This window comes from Emydura macquarii, unplaced genomic scaffold (genome assembly GCF_026122565.2).
Source record: "Emydura macquarii macquarii isolate MOO-44397 ecotype Brisbane River unplaced genomic scaffold, CSIRO-AGI_Emac_v2 contig_1876, whole genome shotgun sequence".
NCBI lineage: Eukaryota > Metazoa > Chordata > Testudines > Chelidae > Emydura > Emydura macquarii.
Genome location: NW_027132013.1, coordinates 14,427,057 through 14,449,279, shown reverse-complemented (window position 1 = coordinate 14,449,279; position 22,223 = coordinate 14,427,057). Strand labels below are relative to the sequence as shown.

The window sequence follows — 22,223 nt, the reverse complement described above, 5'->3', positions numbered from 1 at the left end:
ATTGCTATTGATATTAATGTGTGAGAATCTCTTTGTTTAGTTAAAAAAAAAAAAAAAAGCAAGGGGGGTTGTTCACAGTGGTAAGTTGTGTTAACACAACGATTTTTCTTTTATTATTCTCTAATGAGACAGTAATTGTGACCAGAATCCTACTGGGAACATAAGCTTTTAAATATAATATGCCTAAGGACAGTTTTCACTGTATTTATCATGATTCTTGGATTCATTTTGTTCTGCATGAACACACTAGCACTGAAATGTTTTCATTTCACATGAAAGACAAATTTCACATCAAAGATACTTTTAGTAATGAGCAAGACACAGGATCAGCTTCAACTGCAAACACAATTCAGGTTTCTCTATATAGCACAATAAGGCCAATGCAATTAAAGGAAAGTTATATCTTTATCTTAAATGTTCTGTTAACCTTTAATTAGGAGGAGAAATAGATTTTTTCTTAAAAGGCTTTAATTCCTGAAATTATCAGGACATCTTCCCATCTTAATGATATTCCAATTTTACTGTATGCTGATGAACAATATAATTCGTTCCGTTCTAAAATACTGAAAAAAGATAAGTAAATGTTTTGTGTGTTTTGGTAGGTGTCATAGAAAGAAAGAGAGAAGTAACTATGAGCAGGCAGCCATAATAAACTCTAATAGGTTTCCCACTTATAAATTAAAAATATATATAAAAATGGATTTTCCGTCTTGTGTTTAAGACTAGATGGACAAAACAGTACAGTTACTCAATGGTCCCTACCATACAGATAAAATTTGCTGCTAATGTCCCAGTCATGATATTCTAATCCAAACAGCAGCAATTCCCCCTTTGCAAGGAATCTAATTAATGTTCCAGCACCTTAAATCAGTTTGTAGTCTTTAATACAATAGAGATATAATACAACCAGCACTAGTACCTTTCCTGGTGACCCAAATCAGATAGAAATTCATCAACATGTCTTTGGAGTTCACTTCCTTCCAAATTTTTCAACTTCTTCAATTCACTCTGAAGAAAAAACCAAAGTTCCTTGGCTCCATTCTCAATCCTTCTTCTCAAAATTTCATGGTCCTTCCCCAAGCCTGCTATTAAAAACCATGAACATGTCAGCATTTCCAGTGAAGTGGTACATGACAAAATTGAAATATTTGTGATACTGTATATCAGAGTTTTATAAATAAAGGAAAATATATATCTACCAACCATCTCCTGTTTGCTTCTTATAGTTTTCTATCTGTTCTTTGGCCTTTAAAAGCTGCTCTTCTAAAGCATGTACCCTTCCTGCAGCAGGCCCCTGATCAATGGGACCATCTGGTATCCTAGAGCACAGGGAAGAAAATTAAAGCAATCAGTTAGGTTTATAAATTATGTAATATTAGCTTACTTCGCTAAAAGTAATTATTGATAATACTTCAGGTACTGTAACACACATAGAACCAACAAAACTCCAACAGAAATTTCTTCCCAGGTCAGCAATAATTTTTACAAACAAGATTAAAGTTCATTAACTAAATGAAAAATTTCAGTATAACACAAGATACTCCGATTATCACAACTGTATTAGGATAACTCAAGATCTCATGACTGCTATGGTAATCACTGATGGTTTCTGGCCAGGTATCTGTATCAAGACAAACTTTAGATGTAGCTATTAGGTTATTCTTAGGAGAAAATAGGGGGAGGACAAATGAAAAGTACTCCCTTCTTATGAACTTACTCACTTAAGATTAGGGAATGCTTTTCCAAGTAAGATAAAGAATTTATTTCTGATGCTCTGTCGTCCTTCAGCAACTATAATTTCACATTATTCTGGGAAAGAATATTGTGCAGCCAACATCCACTGACTGGCCTGATAAGATGTTATCTTTATAGTAGTCTTTTGTCCTCAACTATCTTTACAATAGCTCTTAAAACTTCCTCTTCCCTGCCTTCATTCAAGAGATGGGTACAGAATAATAATGTAGAAATGAAGTGATAAATGAAGTCAAGACAACAAGATCTACTTTCCCAATCGTGGTCAAAAAGGCACTTGCTGGAATGTGGATGAAATAATATTTGTAATCTGAGGAGAGTGGTGTGAGACAGCAAGTTTTGAGTCTGGATAGTGCTGTACTATGCTAGAACTATGCTCAGGAGTCAAACTTCTAGTCCCCATAGATTTCTGTCAGTCTCTGTGACACAAAGGCCCATGGATGGTTCACCACTCTGTGACAGCAACTCCTATCAGGCCAGTTACACTCACTAAACTTAACATACTGTTGTCACAATATATACCTAAAATGTGGTAATGTAATATATCATTTGAAAACTATGACTCACTAATCACCATTAATAGTATTTCATGATGTACATATGGGGTAGGTTCAAAGAGTTCTGGATATGTGTTAGAATTATGTTCTTAAAATATGGTTTGGAAAGCAATGCATAGGTCCAGTCTGCCTTAGACAAAGGAATGTGTATTTGTTTGTCTGATCAGCCTGGTTGTCAGGCAGAGACAATGAAGATACATTTACATAAAAGGTAAATAAAGTCATCAATATAGCGAGTTGGGGAGACAGCCTTTTCCAGGGGTCAGAACTGCAAATAAGCAGCAACTGAATCAACCGATTGTATATAATATTACTGTATTATAAAAGTGTATCAAGTAGTGTCTTTTATGACAGCCTGTAACACACTGGTAATGAATACCATTTTGAAGCATTAACACTATATGAAGAATTATGGATACACATTAATATTATGCTTTAAAGTCTGTGACCAAACACAGGGAGAAACAGATTTTCCCCCAGACTTTGTGCAGCATTGTGGAATTAAAACAATAGAAGCCCTATTTACATACAAATCAGCAGGGGGGTAGGAAATTCACAGGTTGGGAAGAACAGCACGAGGTTATACTGCTTCTTGAAGCAGGAATAATGAACTCAGAGATATAAGGGAAACAGAGTCATTTGGGCATCTTTCACCTAGGAAGATAAGGAAACCAGCACCTCATACTTCTGTGGAAGGTCCTGTCTGAGAGAAATCAGCCATGGCTGGAAAGAAGAAAGACTGGTAAGAAATCTATATTGAACCAAGTCTGAAGTTTTTTGAGTTAAAAGTCTTAGCCACTAGAAAGCATATTTTATTTTCAATTGCTTGTAACCCATTTTTGCCTGGAACTCACTTAAAACCTCTTTTTGTTAATAAACTTAATTTACATTTAATCTAAACCAACACAATGCGATGTCTGTATTGAAATGATTGTTAACTCCAGCTAAAGTAATAAGCAGTGATTTTGTCTTTTTAAAGAAGTAACAAACTTTATTACTTCTCTGAGTGTTCCAAGAGAGGGCTGGACACTTCAGGAGAGACAGTTTTGGAGAAATTCTGGACTAGAAGTGGGGTCACCCTAAAAGTAGTAACCAAGGCTGGCAGAGACCAGGGTGGGGCTGTTGTGTTATGGGCAGGCTGCTGGGTTCAGAGTGCTGAACCAGAGCTGCACAGAATACAGTCAGGGAACTGAATACTTGCCTGTTGGTATCTGGTCAGTGAGCCACAAGAGCAAAACATAAGTTACCTAGGATTACAGGGCAGATGTTGACAACTCCTTACTGGTCTGGGTTGAACCCAAAATGTGTCAGTCTCACAGTAGGAAGGTTGACAATGTACAGAACACTAAAATAAATCTTCATTGCAAACATCAACTAACTGCATATCAACTACCTCTAATGGATCGGTGGTTGGCATAATATCAAAACGGCAAAATCAGTATGAATACTGAATCTATAATCTTAGCTGGTGATTTCAAACAAAATATTGGATCTAAACTTCAATTAAAAAAAATAAATCTAGCACTAGACAAGCCATTATCAAACGTATACATTGATTATATTGGATACAGCAATATAGAGCAATATCAGTGTTGCAGAAAAAGGCTAGAAAGAGCTTTTGCTCTCTTGCTCTGAAATCCACAAAAGCATATTCAACCAATATTTCTTTAGTACAAAAAGCCCCTAAAAAAACTCAAGATGCAGTTGAAACAACAGAAATACGAGTTTTTAAATCTTTCTTTATTGCATGTGTGTACAAAGATTCAGAGTAGAAACAGCAGGGTATTCCCCCATAACAATAGCGTCAGCACTTTCCCTTGAACTATCTAAGTAAGCATATAGTGGCTGCATAGGAACTCTCTCACTTTATTTTTTTCTTTACTCGGACATGTGGACTGTAATCCTTCCAAACTTCACATCTACACAAGCAAAGAAGTGAACGTGTTCTTAAATACCATTCACAATTTGGGTCACTCAAATATTTAGTGGGTGCCATGCACTACCTGGGGTAAAAGTTGACCAATTGAGATAATTTTAACCAACATCAGAGCAATAGTTTGATCTCTAGCACTGCAGAAAAATAGTCATCTGGAAACTTTTTAGGACACGGCTATTTTTTCAGGGCTTATATCTCCAGAACCACTGACTCAAATGATCCTAAATTTGGGTCACTAACTCTCACGAGGCAAAGCAAATTTCAATAAAATCCATGAAAGCATGCATATTTTAGAGCATTTAGAAGCATCATCCTTTAAAGAGGAAAGATAGAGGGAAAGCGCTACTCTGCAGCAAAGAAAGCTTTCAAAGGCATGAAGTGGCCCATTCATCTCAATGTGGTGTTCTTAGATAAGAACACCTCATGGAGATAAATACCACCTGAAACAATAGTTGAGACATGAGACTGGCTCCATTCACCTCAGTGGGTGTTGTCATACCACTTCTGAGTGTTTTACAGCTGGTGATAGCCATGAAGTATGAAGCCATGAAGTGGCAGGCCTTCTCCAGATCTTGGCTCACATGGGAAGCAAGTGGGGGGGGAGCCTTAGACCCTCCCAAAAGGGCAACTCTCCCCAACATCCCAGGTCATGTAATGGGAGATGGAGATTCCCACATTCTGGAATATACATGGGGGCAGTAAGAGATGCCGAGGCAACCCACAGAGTGGCACAGCTTCCCATATCCAAGCTCATATGAGGAGAACACCGAGTGGGCTCAGACCCCCTAAAGGGGCAATAAGACCAGATCTGGGCATACGCATGCCGAAAGAGAGAATGGGGTGCTGAAAAGTGCGCCTTCCCCTATTCTCCACTATCCCATAGTCAATCACCCCATGTCTTCCTTGCCAGCATCCCACTCATTCAACCCTTAGCTCCACACTTCCTTCACCTGAGCCCTCAACCTCTCTCCCCTCCCCTACCATCCATTCCTATGACACCCCACCTTCGCTGCAGCCTCAAATTCCTCTTTCCTTATTCCCTCACTCCTCCACCCCCTAAAACTCCTCTCCTCTCAGGAAACATTCACATGTCTAATTTTTTCCGCAAAGATTTTAAGATTATGTCCTCCCCAAAATAAATTTGTCATCCATGACTCAAATTGCAGCAGCTTCCTGTCACTCAGTCCAAAACTCCTTTTGTCTCAGGTGGGGGCTTATGACTAATTTATCCTTAAATTATGTTAATTGAAGGGTGAATTCTCAATCTCAGTAAGAACTGTGATTCATCCAGTCATTAGTATCTCTCAGTTTAACAGTAGAAGGCAGCAGGAACAAAGTTTTTTGAGGGGCCAAAAACTTCTAGTAAATTAGAAACTCCTTAGTCAAATGACCCCAAATTTTGATCATTAACGATACCCTCAAACCCCCATGAGGCACACCAAATTTCAAAGCAATCCAAGTAGCCATTTGGATTTCAGATCACTTACAAGAGTCAAACTTTAAAGCATATAAAAAGGCAGGAATGGAGATCCTTTAGCAGTTGTTTTGTATTGCTGTATGCACACTGCAAAATGTACATTTTCTTAAATACCCTTCTCAGTTTGGATTCCTCAAAGATTTAGTGGATGCTGTGCACTATCCTGGGTAAAACTCAACAAATTAAGACCATTTTGACTTGTATCACATCAACAGTTTGATCTCTAGCTCTATGCAAAATACAAAAAAACATATCTAGAAACGTTTTGAAAAAGTTTGAAAAGTGGCTTGGGGGGCTTATATCTCTGCAACCCCTATCTCAAATGACTCTAAATTTGGATCACTAACCCTATCCTGCACCCTCCTGAGATACACCAAATTTCAATGGAATCCACCTAAGCATGTTGATTTTAGAGGATTTAGAAAGTTCTACCTTTAGTTAGGGTTGTGTCATAACTTCTGTTTATACTGGTATTGCCAGGCCATTATAATGTATAGAATATTTATATTTAACATAACCTTTGGGGATGGGGGCGTAAAAAGAGGCAATTTCGGGAAGTGTTATGGGGCATGCCTATCCTGTGGCACCTCCTGCTAACCTAGCATGGTGCTGCATGGACTTTCCTGCCTCAGTTTCTCTTCTCTCAGGGTCCCTTAAATCCAAACGGATATAAGACTAAATTCCCTACTGGGATTCTACTTTAATTAAATCCAAAATAAACTTGAAATAAAATCTCTCCCCTTGGGCTCAGGAGTTGCACAGCCAATGTAGTTTCTCAGTTCTAGGAACTCCTCTGCCTTGGGAGAGTTTCCTCTCTCTCTGAGCATGTCCCTGTAACTGCGTCCTGATTGTCTTTTATCAGATCCAGGTGCTCATTATCCAATTTGCTGTCTATGCCGGCTATAGAAATTAGCTCATCACAGGCAGCCTGGGCCTAGACGTCCCTTAAAGGGAAGAGCAACTCAGTGACAAGGAGCAAGGGAAAAGAGTAAGGGGCAGTATGAGGGAAATAACAGTTTTAAATTGTCCCCTACCAAGGATCACTAGGCTGCCATTTCAGCTATAATTTAGATCCATTTAAGTCACTTTTCTACAATAAAAGCTAAGCTAGGAGCTATTTAATAGTCCAAATTTAGATTTTTACAAAAGAAAGTGAATTGAAATTGGCTACTATATTGCAATTACTGCTGAGAGGGGCAGTGAGGCTTCTGAGGATAAGGAGTTGAAGGAAAGGGTTCAAGTAGACCAGAGAACCTTTAAAAGAGAGAGAGCATGTGCACACCAGAGCATGAGCAAGAAATGGGGATGATAACATATATTCAAGGCAGTAGGGAAAAGATTTTGCCACCATTTCCATACGGTTTTCTTTCCTGTAGTTTTGTCTCCTTTGAATTGGTTACCTCATCACACTTGGAATTGCTTTTTTTCCCCAAGTCTCAAAATTAGGAAACAACTTCCTTTCCTCAGCCAACACAGCCAGCCTATCAGCGCCTTCCACAGATATACCTGGTAAACTGCATATGAGACACAGAGGCAGCTCACCACTGAGATGTCTTTGCACCAGACAACTTCCACATATGCCTGATAACGTATCACAAGCTCCAGTAGATGATTTGGATTATAAGCACTGGATGTTAAGTACATTTTTATAACATTTTTTTAACAGTTCCACTTGCTTGAAATTTTCTAGATGATGTTACAAGTCCAAACCAAACTTTGACATCTAACAACCTCTAAAATTAGCAACCTATCTGCTAAACTAAGACACAACCTTAACAATAGATGAACATGTCAATATAACTCTAGTAAAATATATCTTTTCACGTATAAGCTTATTTATCTTTATCAGTATAAGAATAGCATAAACTAAAAGGACAATTTAAAAAATAAATAAGAAAGCCACAAACCTTTTGACATATGCTTAACGTACTATGCAGTGTTGTTTTTTTCTGGTAGAAAACAAAAAACAATTTTGCATGCTGTTTCCTGCCAACTCGTAGTAAACAGAAACCATTTTTTCAATATGAAACCATAGCAACTGAAAATATTTCAGTCAGATCTTAAACATTTAACAGTTCTCAAAGAGTCTCCATAATTATATTTACTTGATATTTTGTGCACTGTTTAGAGGTACAATTGCACATACAAGCGACCATACAAGTAGAAAAAAAGTATTTTGTTTAAAACATCCGTTTTATTATAAAACCATTTTCACATAATCTCCAGGTAACACAGATGAATGTCAGCACCATAGCCATCCTCAAATCAGCAATTCTGCAGCACAAGAAACGAAACAAAAAATGTAATAATGATAACATTAAATTTAGCTAGGGAGCACTGGTACGATATATACAATAGGTCCAAGACTTCAACGTAATAGATAACAACACTGGAGCCCAAGTTTCACTGGAGGAAAAGAAAAGCTTTAGTGAGTGAAGAAACTGATAAATAACAGAGACAAATAAAGTTTTTGCCTAGGATATAAAAGTTGTATTTTTTAAAAGTAAGACTGTCATCCCTATGAAACAAAGGGATCTCACAGATACATAGGAATCCCTTAAAAAATCCTAAAACAAAAGTAAACTCTGAATAAACTATTCACGGTTCATCTGGCTTTAAAGAAAATTTTACAGCAGAGTAGAATACTCCAGGTTGTATAATCTCACCTTAAAACAAAATACTAATATTAACCAATTTGATTTATTTATTTTTGCATATCAGACTTCCCTAAGGAAAAGAGGTTTAATTTTTTTCTCAGCATCTGAGTATTTTAACAAGTTGCAATAAAATTTTCTCTACAAAGAAATGTGAAAAATTCCTAAAAGCAATCTACTGTATCTGTTCTGATTCTTATTACTTGGCTCTTTCTCAGCTATTGGCATGGAGTTGGAAGGTCAACTAAATGAATTAATCAACATTACGATTTGATTTTCTTTGATACTTTCCTTTAATTCAATGGGTTTTAAGGGAAGGAAACAATTTACTAAGATAACAGGACAACTGGCAGGGTCAAATAAGCATAAAGAACACAAGCTGTAACTTTACTCTTCTACAAGATAAACTTTAGAGAGAGGACGGAACCAATAGGACAAACCTCAGGTAACTGAAATTTGAAGGGAAATATTAAAGGTGACCTACATACAAATATTCGGGGACTTAATCCTCAGCTAATGTAAATCAGCACAGGGCTATTGATTTAAATTGATCTATACTCCTTTACACCAGCTGAAGATCTAGCCCTTAGTCTTTAGAATTATATGCTGATCCAGTAAAAGTATCTGTTTATCAGCAATGTTTATCATATAACTACTGACAAAAAATTTCCCCCCCTGGTTTTACACACGTCCTTTGCAACAGCCCAATGCCACACCCAACTTCAGACCGGAGCCATTCTACAGGGTTATAATAGAACAAAAATATTTTAAAATATTAATTTGCTTTGTTTCTCTTTAAAAATATCCTTGTATCAAAGGCTCCTTTGATATGCATATAACACTAAACTCCACAGGTTAAGGCTTCACTGATACTTAAGTGCTGAGCAGTTGAGGGGAGAGCCACAATGGATTGTTTGAAGCTCATTGATTCTGAAACTGGTTCTATTGCGGCCTCAGCCCCGAAGTGGTTTAATGGCTGCACAGGTCTCTTCCCCAAGTTAGAAACCTTTCTGTCCTTCATTAACAAATGCTTAGACCTGTATGACTTATGTCTAATATTACTGGTGTTTGTAATAGGTTTGATTTTATTTTACCCTTTTCCCTCCCTTTCTCAAATATGTTCCTACTCCAGTGTAAGAATCAGGTTCTTGAGATTAATTTTATCTAAAAAGAATGCAGGTTCGACAAGATACAAACTGAATGTTTTACAGATTATAGCAGGGGTGGCCAAACTGTGGCTCATAAACTGCATGCGGCTCTTTTACAGTTAAAGTGTGGCTCGCAGAACCTCTTATGCCCCCCCACCCATTCTCCACCTACCACACTGGGGTGGGGAGGTTGGAGCTTCTGCCCTGCCGCAGGGTAGTGGGGCTAGAGGATTCTGCCCAGTGGGGATGGATAGGTGAATCTCGGGGAGTCAGCAAGTTTGGCCACCCCTGGATTATAGGAACAACAAGCAATTAAAGTTTCCTCTGAACTGATCTCTTTCTGAGCTAGCAATTGATCTCTCCATATGTGTGGAACCTGAGTGTAAGCGAAAACTCAACTATCATAGGTGTGTGGCAAGTAACTTGCCAGATGTCTTAGAGGATACATGCATTTAATGTACTAGATATATTGTGTGCCTTGACCATAACACATACTTTGTAGAAAATTCTAGTTATCCATTTCTGTCTTTATATATTGCAAACATTTTTGTGGTTGTTACATCAGATCCATAGAAAGAATAGGAAGGCTTCAATGCATCTCACAGACACTATGCTGTGTCTTCTGTGTACCCAGAATACTTCACCTATATTTATTTGATCTAAATAATTTAAAATGTTACAAGTACAATTGTCTGTGGCACATGAATACAAATTAAAATGTTAAAAATCAAAGATCTTTGTTTCAGGACTGCTGTCTAAAATTAAAAGTCATTTGATGAAAAGAATCTCTTGCTGAAAAAAGTATGCAATGATTTCCTATATTTAATCATAATGGGATTATTACGATCAATTTTAATATACAATATTGAAAAAAATCATTAAATTTATAACATTTTGCATCATCTTTGGTTAAAATCTGATGGCATCCCATTAAAAGATAATTCTCCATGTATCTCAACCTCACTCATGTTTACATACTCAACAGAAGAATTCCTGGATTGCCAGTTACACAAAGGATGATCTGGCCTTATATCTCTATATCCTTAGAGTTGTATGGTACAGTTGATAGGCTGTATCAGCATCTAGCAGAGACAGGGATATGGATGACTGTTCGCTGGTTGAAAATGAAAGGAGAGAATGCTGGCAACTGGGGGAAACAATTGGAGAAAATGGCAGAGATAGTGGTTGAAATCCTAACGCCACTGAAGTCAGTGGGGCCAGGAATTTACCCAATATCTTTATCTTCATTTTAAAATCAACAGGCCCAATTAAATTGCACCTAAGAGTCTGAAAAGAGTGGGCTGAGGCGCTATATTGCCCACTGATGTTAATTTTTAATAAAACTTGGCACACCAGGGAAAGTCCAGAAGACTAGACAAGTGATATTGACATGCTGACATTCAAAAAGGGTTAGCAGGATGATCCAGATATTATAGATGAGTTATTCTGACATCAACTATAGATAAAACAATGGAAAAACTGATATAGCATTCAATCAAAGGTTAGGAATACAATTAATGCTTGTTAACATGGTTTCATGGAAAATACCTCATCAAAAACACCTGAATTCATTTTTTGATCTGATAATTTGGTGGATAATGATAACTGTGTAGATAGAGTTTTGTAGAGCATCTGACTTAATGCACCGCAGTCTGATTAAAAACTTAGTACTATACAATATCAATAAAGCACACATTAAATGGATTAAGAACTAGCTAACTAACATATCAAAAAGTAGCTGTCAATGGGGAATCACCAATGAACAGGCAGTTACTAGTTGAGTTCTGTAGGGATCAGTTCCAGTTCAATGCTATTCAAAATTTTTGTCATCCATGATCTGGAAGTAAATATAAAATCACTACTGATAAAATCTTCAGATGACACAAAGGTTGGCAAAGTTATAAACAGTGATGAAGACACGGCAGTTATACAGAGCCATCTGGAACACTTGGTGATCTGGGCCCAATCAAATAACATGCACTATAATCAACCAAATGCAAAATTGCACATCTAAAAGAATTAAGTCAGCACCCACAGAATCCGGGATTGTATCCAGAAGAGCAGTGACTCTGAAAAGGATTTTGGACTCCCAAGAGACAAGCAACTCAATATGAGCTCCCAGTGCAATGAAGTTGTAAAAAGGGCTAATGAAATCCTTGGATATATAAACAGAAGTAGGAAGGGAATTTTACCTCTGTAAATGGTATTGACAAGACCAATACTGGAATACTGGGTCCAGTTCTTGTGCGTCCATATTTTAAAAAGGATGTTGAAAAATTGGAGAAGATACAGAAAAGAGTGTAAAAAATGATTTGAGTGATGAAGAAAATGCCGACAGTGAGAGACTTAAAGAGCTCAATCTGTTTAGTTTATGAAAAAGAAGACTGAAAGACTCTTCCATCTGGTGGAGAAAGGCTTAACAAGAACCAATGGCTGAAAGTTAAAGACAGACTTCATATTATAAATTTTTAATAGTGATGGTGATTAACCATTGGAACAAACTACCCAGGTAAATGGTTGATTCACCAACTCAATGTCTTCAAATCAAGAAGTTGCCTTTCGGGAAGATATGATTTAGTGAAACAGGTTATTGGGCTAAATGCAGGAGAACTGAATGAAATTCTATGGCCTGTGTTATGCAGGTCAGACTAGATGCTGCAATATCCCTTCTGGCCTTAAAAATCTATTAATCACATAAGTCTATGAATAACTAGTACAACATTATCTCAGCCTCCCTTCCTCACCTCCTAATTACATCCCCTGCAAACATGGGTGCCTTTAATGGCCATTGGAAGATCTCTGAAAATTCTAGCTAATAACCTTAAACTTGAAAAGGTAGATTTAAGGTTAAAACAAGTACTAAGTCTAAAACAACCTTAAAGAGTTGCATATTTTGTTAGCTGAGAAATAAGAAGTGTTAGCTGAGAAATCCTGTAAAACTCACTTGCACTAACCAGGCCAACAGAGATGACCCATGCCTCCAACAGAGGGGAGGTAGACTGAGGGCAGCCAGCTTCAGAAATGTTACTGAGCATGCTCAGTTCATGTGAGCATGATCAATACAAGCCAAATCACAAATGGGGGGGGAGAGCGTGACCCCCACATGTCCTCCTCAGGTATCGCTTCTGCAGGCCAGAGAAATTTAGGAAGTGTTTTCTGGAGTTCATTCAGAACTCCATGGAGATCCCATAAAACAATGAGTCTTAACATAGATTTGAGAGAAGTTGCTTCCCTGACCCAAACAAAGTGGGGCTGTTGTATTAGTTTAGATGGAATATATGGGCCAAAGGTATTAACATTACTCTGTAACTGTCTGACATTAAACAATATTAAACAAGATTTGGAGTTTTGTATACAGAGACCTCATTCTGCTTAATACCATGGCAAACGCCATTAAAAATCTTTTTAACCTTTCATAAAAGATACAGAAAAAGAAGGAAAAAACAGTTAAAACATTTGAAATATAAAGTATTAAGTAAGGCTTTCACTTTAACATTTATTCCCTTTAGCTAGAGAGAGATTTTAGAAGGAACCTTCTTACCCCAGCCCCTAATCTAACAGTCTATTGCATGGGAATAACCATCCTATATTTCTATCATTCTATGTTGAGGTGCCTTGATCTGAGACACCAATATCCAACACACCAAACTTTGAAGATGCTGGAGTGCAGGACTACTTAAGCCTCAGAGCGATGAACCACTAACAGGTTCCAAGCTGTGGAGGCACTGGAGAAGCAAGTGCTACATACACCAAACTACTGAGCCCCAAGGCACTGACTTGCACAGGTATAAGAGCTTCAAGGCCCATAACCATTTGGGTACTAAGCTCCTGAGACACCATAGTGAGATCTCCAGAGGCACCATGGTGCTTGGCCTGTTCGGCACCAGAGTATTTGAACTTTTGAGGAGCTGGAACACCAAGGCATTGAGTTACTGAGCTGCCAAGCTCTACAAACACTAGAGTCCTAAGCAGCGAAAATGCACAACTCCACAGATACTAGCACTCTGAGCCAGAGATGCTTCAGCTCTGATCTCCATGGGCAACAGGGCATCCTGCTCTTTGAAGTGTCAAAGGCACAGGAACATCAGTTACACTGGTGCTGGGTCAATCCACCAGAAAGATGACGTGACTTTAATCTGCATATCCCACAGAGAACATGAGGCACTTGGTGCCAAACTTTTTGAGACAACCAAGGTGCTTTGCTGCTCAACCCATCAATCACCTTGGAGGAACTAAGGGAGACAGAGAGGTACATAGATGAGACTTTCTGGGACACAGTAGAATGGTCCCACCCCCAGTATGACACCCTCTGTACTGTTGAGGAAAATGAAAGTCTCAGGAAGGAGAACATTAAACTGGAGGAGAGGGAACAGATCCCATAGAACAATAAAAGATTAGGGCTGGAAGGGACCTCAGAAAGTCATCTAGTTAAAGCCCCTGCTCAAAGTAGGACCAACCCCAATTAAATCATCACAGCCAGGTCTTTGTCAAGCCACTCCTTAAAAACCTCTAAGGATGGAGATTCCACCACCTCCCTAGGTAACCCATGCTAGTGAAAACGTTTTTCCTAATTTCCAACCTAGACCCCCCCAGAACTAACTAACTGTGGAATCAGCTTCTGTAGCAGATGTCTGGAGGATAGCTAATTTGACACTAATTTTTTAAAAAGGCTGCAGAGGGGATCCCAGAAATTACAGGCCAGTAAGCCTAACTTCAGTACCAGTCAAATTGATTGAAACCATAGTAAAGAACAGAATTATCAGACACATAGATGAATACGATTTTTTTGGGGAAGAGTCAACATGGTTTCTGTAAAGGGAAATCATGCCTCACCAATCTACTACAATTCTCTGAGAGGGTAAACAAACATGTAGGCAAGGGTGATCTAGAGTACTTAGATTTTCAGAAATCGTTTGACAAGCCCTCACCAAAGGTTCTTAAGCAAAGTAAGCAGTCATGGGATAAGAGGGTAGGTCCTCTCCTGGATCAGTAAATAGTTAAAAGATAAAGAACAAAGGGTGGGAATAAAATGGTCAGTTTTCAGAATGGAGAGAGGTAATAGGGGTTTCCCCCAGGGAGTCTCTGCTGGGACTAACACTGTTCAACATATTCATAAATGATCTGGAAAACAGTGAGGTGGCAAAATTTGCAGATGATACAAAACTATTCAAGACAATTAAGTCCAAAGCAGACTGCGAAGAGTTACAAAGGGATCTCACAAAACTGGGTGACTGGGCGACAAAATGGCAGATGAAATTCAATGTTGATAAGTGCAAAGCAATGCACATTGGAAAACATAATCCCAACTACACATATAAAATGATGGAAATCTAAATTAGCTGTTACCACTCAAAAAAGAGATCTTGGAGTGATTGTGGATAGTTCTCAGAAAACTTCCCTTCAAGGTGCAGCGGCAGTCAAAAAAGCTAACAGAATGTTAGGACTCATTAGGAAAGGAATAGACAATAAGACAGAAAATACCATATTGCTGCTTTATAAATCCATGGCATGCCCACATCTTGAATACTGCATGGAGATCTGCTCGCCTCATTTCAAAAAAGATATATTGGAATGAAAAAAGGTACAGAAAAGGTAACAAAAATGATTAGGGATATGGAAAAACTTCCGTTTGACGAGAGATTAATAAGACTGGGACTTTTCAGCTTGAAAAAGAGATGAGTAAGGGGGGATATGATAGAGGTCTATAACATCATGACTGGTGTGGAGAAAGTATAGAAATAAGTGTTGTTTACTCCTTTTCATAACACAAAAACCAGGGGTCACCAAATGAAATTATTAGGCAGCAGGTTTAAAAAGAACAAAAGGAAGTATTTCTTCACATGACTCACAGTTAACCTGTTGAACTCCTTTGCAGAGGATGTTGTGAAGGCCAAAACTATGACGGGGTTAAAAAAAGAACTAGATACTGTGGCAGGGTGCGCCTGTCCCGCCCTGTGGATCCTGCGCTTCAGCGGCTATGCCAGTGGTGCGGCAGGGAGGGGAGTGCAGGGGGAGAGGGGGACCCGGTCCCGCCCTCTTCCCCGGGCCCCCGACCCAGGGACCCTGCAAGGAGTGGTCTCGCCCTGCTTAGTCCTGGAGACCTACTACCTTCCCTGGGTCGCCTGTCCGTGGCCCCCCCGGCCTGTAGACTGCTCCCTCGTACCGGCGTGAAGGGTTGTGTTGTCTTCCCCGGCTGGAGCCTCTCTGTCTCAGTATAGTAGCGGCCGTGGATGATAGTCCCAAGCCCTGCAGCTACAGTGGCAGCAGGGCAGGGCAGGGCAGCTCCTCTCCGCTCCGCTCTGCTCCACTTCACTCCTCTGTGCTCTGCGTTGCTAGCTTTGCTCTGCCTCCTCTCCTCTGGCTGTTAACTCCCTTTCAGCCTCTTTGGCCTGCCTGAAATGGAGGCTTTTAACTGCTGGGGCAGCTTCTTTGATAGGCTCCAGGTGGCCTAATTGGCCCAACTGTCTTCAATTAGCCCCAGCTGGGTTACCCAGGGAAGAGGGCTTTATGGAGCCTGGGGCTAATATACATGCCTTCCAGTACCCTTTCATAGCCCTGCGGTCTGGCCCTGTCACAATACATTCATGGAAGATAGATCCATCAATGAGTATTAGCCAGGATACGCAGAGATTGCTGTTTGCAAGAGGCTGAGAATGGCCAATGGGATGGATTACTTGATGATTACCTGTTCTATTCGTCCCCTCTGAAGCACCTGCCACTGGCCACTGTCAGAAGACAGGATACTGGATTAGATGGACCATTCATCTGACCCAGTATGGCCGTTCTTATGAGTAAAATTGGGATGACCTAGGGCCAACCTCTACCCCTACCCCCACTCCCCGTACCTCTCTGAACCCAGAACTGTGCAAACAAAGCTCACCCATACAGATGATGGGGGCACTAAGACCCAGGTTGTGCCTCACCTGCCATTTGTCTTTGGGAGAAAACTGTAGAGAGGAGCCAGCCACAAACTCCAGCCAGTAGGGGCAGATGCAGCGAAAGCAGGGATCTTTGGTCCTCTGGACTTTCGGCAAGTCTACAATTCTGACTGGACTTTGACTGGCTGTTTATTCCAACCCTCTCCTTCCTCCCAGTCTCTTCATCTCAGCTTCACTCCACACCTTACTCTGTCCCCCTCACTCACTTCCCTTCCCTTTTCTATCCTAAATAAACCCATCCCAAATAAAAATCATGGAACTAACATGTTTGGTTTAATGCAAAAAACATGAGAAGATATGCGGGAATACAACCATGCCGGAGGGGTGGGGGAGGAGGAGAAGAGATGTGACAGAACAGAAAGAAAAGCATTTCAAGACAAAATGAAGGAAGGCGAAACAACAACAAAAAGAAACTGGATAGATTAGATAACCTCACTATTCACATTACCTTTCTAAACTACATACACATCTTCTATGGTCAATTTTAATTGATTTCAGTAAAAAAATATTTTCTCTGTTGCTTTCTTGTATATTGCTCTCCTCTCGTTGCTTCTCTATTCTTCCTCTTATCTGTCACTCAGTTCCTCTAGATTCCTTTTGTACTCCCCAACTTGTTTCCCTGATAACTACAAGTTATCAGTATAGAGGGAACCATAACCTTTAAATGATCATCTACAACAAGGCATTAAGAGAATTGATATTGAGTGGTGAGATGCTTCTTCAAAAAAAAAAACAAAAACACCTTTTCAGCTAAAAAACTGACTTGAAAATATCATGAAAACAGCCTCTCGGAGTTTTGGTACTTCCATTTCTGGCAGGAACTAGAAAGTATAGAAAGGAGCAGAGATTAAATAATGAAAAACAATGTAAATAAAACTTTTCAACTTTATAAAATGACTTGATTTTGACAACAGGATAAAGTCCAAGTTAGCTTTTATTTTCTTCCTATGATATAGCAAAAGATTAACGATAAATTGGTAAAGAATTAAACAAGCTAAGTAGTCCATAAACATGTACTTTAGACGAGCTGGAACACTTTTACAATGGACATAATGTCATGAAGACCATAATTGGTTGTTAAATGAATATAAAAAATTAAGTATTTTTTTTATCTTGCAGGATTAAAAACAAGATGCAAAGATTTTTAAGCCAGATAGGAAAGAAAGACTTAGTTAATATCTTAGTGAGCATTAAATACAAACATAAGTAAATGCTGAGTTGACCTTCAAATTTCTAAATGCTTTTTAAAATTTGATTCAACTAGAATTTCTTCAAAAATACAGCCAAAAAAACTGTACTTTCAAAAATTTGAGATAGCATCAAATGCTTTTAGGAACTGTTCACTTACAGTACAGAAAATTTTTCTAAATGTTGATGCTACTAAATAAAAGCATAATAAATAACCTTAAGATATGCACCCTTTTCTTTCTCACCTCATCTTCTTTTAACAAAACCCAATATGTGGTAGAGAGGATGAAGCAAAGCACGCATGATGAGAAAGCGCAAAGCAAAATAATGCTTTATTGTCTTCAAATGAAATTTGGCAATGCACCACTCAGAGAATGAGACATAGTTTTGAAGCTTAATTTTAACTTGCCAGCTTCAAAAAACATTTTTTTGCTTTGAAGCTTTTTCAGCCTTCTATTGTACCCACTCACCCCCGTGATTTCCCCCCATGATGAATCGACTCTTCTGATACAGTAATTTTCTTCAGTGATCAAAAGAATAATCTTACAAACATGCTTATACAGTACAGTCAGGGACTGCCATTAAGACTGGTAAAATGGCTGTCAGTTTGATTTCTTCACCAAACTCTGGTAACAGATGTCTGACACTTCAACAGATGTTTTAAACAAAGCTTCAAAACTAGGCAATCTGTTAAGGTTTCTTAAGACTTGCCTGGCATAAACAGTGACATTCACTTGACCAACATCTCAGACCACTCTAGATGCCTAATGTCCTTTAAGTGTTTGGCTCAATATCCTCTGTCTGAATAGGAAAAACATTAGAAGCAGCAAATACTGTTTCCAAGTACAAATTCTTCTAATATTTTATTATAAGACTGCTATCCACTAGTAATTTATTAAATCTATTTTGATTGATAGTATCAGTTAAGAATCTGAAGATCACCACAAATAAAAGTAGTGTTTGTTGACAAAGTGCACTTTCAAGAACCCATAATTTAAATGGTTCAGTAGTCTGCTTCGTCAATTATTACTATTTTAGTTTTCATCACAGATATTTTTCTTAAAAAGACACTGCTGTTCCAGCAACATCATCAACTGGATTAAAGACCCTAAGGCTCATTGGTTATAAGACAAATGCACAGTATGACTGCAGCTGACTAAAGGCTTTGCTACATAATAAATAAAAGCAGTGCTTTTACAGCACTTTTCATCAGTAGCTCTCGGGGCTTTATAAAAGAGTTTTATAATCCCCATTGTATTAATGGGGAATTGAGACACATAAAGGTTAAATTACTTGCCCAAGGTCACTCAGCATATCAGTGACAGAGTCTAGAATAGAACCCACATCCCGACTCACAGCCCTATATGCACTATGCACTTCCTTCATAAGGCAGGTTTGTCCAATAGAAAACATCTACTGTACATATTCTAACTTCGCCAAAATATAAACAACTAAGTATTTAAAAAAGCTGCTGGGTAGAAGCATAATCCATCAAGTAATCAGTTGTCACTGTAAATGTAAAATAATCATTATGAGCATACAACCTATAGTTACCTTCAGTTATAAAAAAAATTTAGGTTCATCAAATAAATAAGACTGTTTCAGGATAATGATAAAAGTGGTGTGTCAGTATTTTCATCTAAAACTATAGGTCCACAATCTAGACAGTTTGTTATGCTTGTGTGATGCTGTATGATTTAATATGACTATTTATATAATTGATATTGCCACTATTATACAGTTGCAACAAATCTTGTAAAAAGTATATCATATAAGGTGTGAATGGAAAAGTTATGATTTGCTAAGTATGATTATCCTGTTTATATTCATGTATCATTTTTGTATCTGAAGTTATGAATATTGGCTATGTACTGGTATCATACATATGTGTTGTATTTCTGGGTAAAACCCACCAGGTAAAATCTGCATTAAGGGAGGATACTTATGATGGCCCATTAAAGACATTTCACTCTAACAATGGGCCATAGAAGAAACTCATCCCACCCAGATAGCTCTTCCTGTGGATGTCTCAGCAAAAATATGGGCAATGGCTGTTCCTGTGAGTCATCAAGCCATGTAAGGACATGTGATATACTCATGTGATCCTGGATTGCATCTTAGGCCAGTAACTTTGCACAAACAGAGGCTGCGAGCTGTGTTTGAGACAATAAATTTCCAGGTACATGGCAAAGGATATAAAAGATACCTGAGATACCTCTATAGAGAGAGATCTCCATCCTGAGATGCCTCTTTCCTGTCCTGATTCTCTGGACTGTGGATTTACAACTAGAAGGAGCATTTTGAACTATGAACTGAGGAAGTTCCAATCTTTTGATTTTACAAGCCAGCAGTTTATTCCATCACTGCTACAAACCTGATACAAGGACTTGGCAATTATTTGTATGTATCTGATTTATTAACCATTATTAACTTCCTTCTTCTTGCATTTTATTATTAAGCCTTTCAATTTTAGTTACTAAAGGATTGGCAGCAGCGTGATCACTGGGTAAAATCTGAGTTATATATTGGCTTGGCTAAGTGGCTGATCTCTTGGGATTAGAAGAACCCTATTTTTTATTACATTGGTTTTCAGTAACCACTCATCATAGAGTCCAGTGTCTGGGTGATGAGGTAAAGGCTGGAAGGAGACTGCATCTTTGACTTCCTGTTAACCAATGTGGTGAGACAGAAGTTTACTTTTGTTACTGGGATGGTATAATTTAATGATCGAATAACCACCAGTTTGTGGTGAGTTTACCTTATCTCCTCAGCAGTTTGTCCTGAATTTGGCATCCTCAGCTGTGACCCATTAAGGTATGGTGTCAAAATAATTTGATAGAGTGACAATATAAAAGGAAAGAAGGAAAAAGTCCAATAAGAGCTTAGATATACAATAAAATGTATTTGAAGCATGCATAGCACAGCCCATATTGCTTATGTGGAGCCAATTCCTTACACTCGCATTTGTGATGATTACAGGTCCCGGGGATCCAGGAAACGCACCCGCTATGGAAAGACTCATGAGGAGGCTTCTACCACAGCAGGAAGTACTCAGACTACTGAAGTTGGGATGCTCTTGGCCTGTAGGACCTTCATGTGGGGCTCACTGAGCCAGGAGAAGATGAAGCAGGGCCAAATGTACTTTCTAGCCTATGGAACCGGATCTATGAAGGATGACATGACACAAAGCATGTGGAGGATCTGTTTGATCAGATAGTCATCTGATTTTCCAGTGTAAGCTACTGAAAGAAAGGCCATCTTAATTCTACAGTAGGATGAAGACCACTCTCAAGTGGACCTATTTCTGAGAGGAGACAAGTTCACTCTCCTTTAGAGTGAGTTATAGGAAAACCCCAGGCAATTCATCAGCTTCACTGACTTCTGAACCTCCCTCCAAGCCTCCAGAATTGACAGCGCCTTTCAAGACACTTCTTAGAGTCCTCTGTAAGTTAAGACATGAGTTGCTATATAACCAGGTGAGTTGAGGAGGCTCTCCCTCTTTTGGGAGCATCCACCTGCCTCAGAACTTTCTTGACCCTCTGGATGTAGCTGGGGTTAAGAGGAGCTTCCATCTCTGGGGAGCATTCATACCCCTCAGAAATTTCTAGAACTCTAAAATTCCAGCTGCTCAAGGAGACTGAGAATACACACGCACACACACACTCTCTCTCTGTCCTGAACTGAATATATGTACATCTTGGAAGGGTGATGGGGAGATGAGCTGGTCACTTCTGAATCCTTACATATGAAGTTCAGGAAATCCACCAAAACAGGTTATAGCTGGGAGTACTAGTGAGAACTCAGTACCCCTTACCTGAATGTGCTCATCTCAGCTTTGGTCTCTACCTTAGTCATAGTGACACCAAGTGAAATGAGCTGTCTGCCAGGTGAGGACTGCATCTTCAGTCATCTCCCCATTCCTCTCAGGTGAGGACAAAGGTTCTATGGGAGAAGTGGAGTAGAAATGGCTTGCCACAGAAATGATCAAGGTCACCTCATAGTCCATGCAATGCATTGTTTGCTATTCCAATCCTACTGCCACTGACCACAGCTCCAGGAACCTGAAGGTTTTAATTTTTTAGCCAAGTTAATCGCAGGATATTAAACAGACAAGGTGGGTGAGGTAATATCTTTTACTGGTCCAACTTCTTCTGGTGAAGAGACAAGCTTTAGAGCATTCACCAGGAAAAGCACATAACTGAGGCTAAGAAAGTAGGTTGTGCTGGTAGGAAGGATCTGCCAAAAGTCTAGAAACAAGGTAGAGTGTGGAGCTGTCTCCAACAATGTAATAAGGTGCATCAGCTCAGATTTCAGTGTGGTCTCCTCACAGAATACAAATTTGAAGGTAACTGTACAGCACAGCAAAAGAGAGCACAAGAAGATTATGCATGCCAACACAAAAATATATTGCAAAAGGGAGCTCAAAGATGGGACAGGAATAAGGGAAGTTGAGAAGTACACATTCACTCTTAATAAAATTAGAAATTACAGAAAAGTAATCATGCAAGCTCCTCTCCTCCCACCACCCCCATTATGTAGTCTAGGTAAAAGAGTGGCAGACTTATCTGCCATT

At 38.9% G+C, this 22,223-nt stretch overlaps 1 protein-coding gene across 4 annotated transcripts in view; it reads right to left on the bottom strand.

The window, feature by feature from the left end:
* The window catches only part of FUT8 (fucosyltransferase 8), a 278,111-nt gene that overhangs the window by 94,779 nt on the left and 161,109 nt on the right, over positions 1–22,223 (bottom strand). For all 4 annotated transcript variants that reach the window (XM_067557732.1, XM_067557733.1, XM_067557734.1 and 1 more), the window contains 2 exons: positions 1,204–1,319; positions 920–1,085 (listed from right to left, as the gene is read on the bottom strand). In XM_067557732.1, the coding sequence (XP_067413833.1) occupies positions 920–1,085; positions 1,204–1,319 (282 nt within the window). The remainder of the gene's footprint in view (positions 1–919; positions 1,086–1,203; positions 1,320–22,223) is intronic.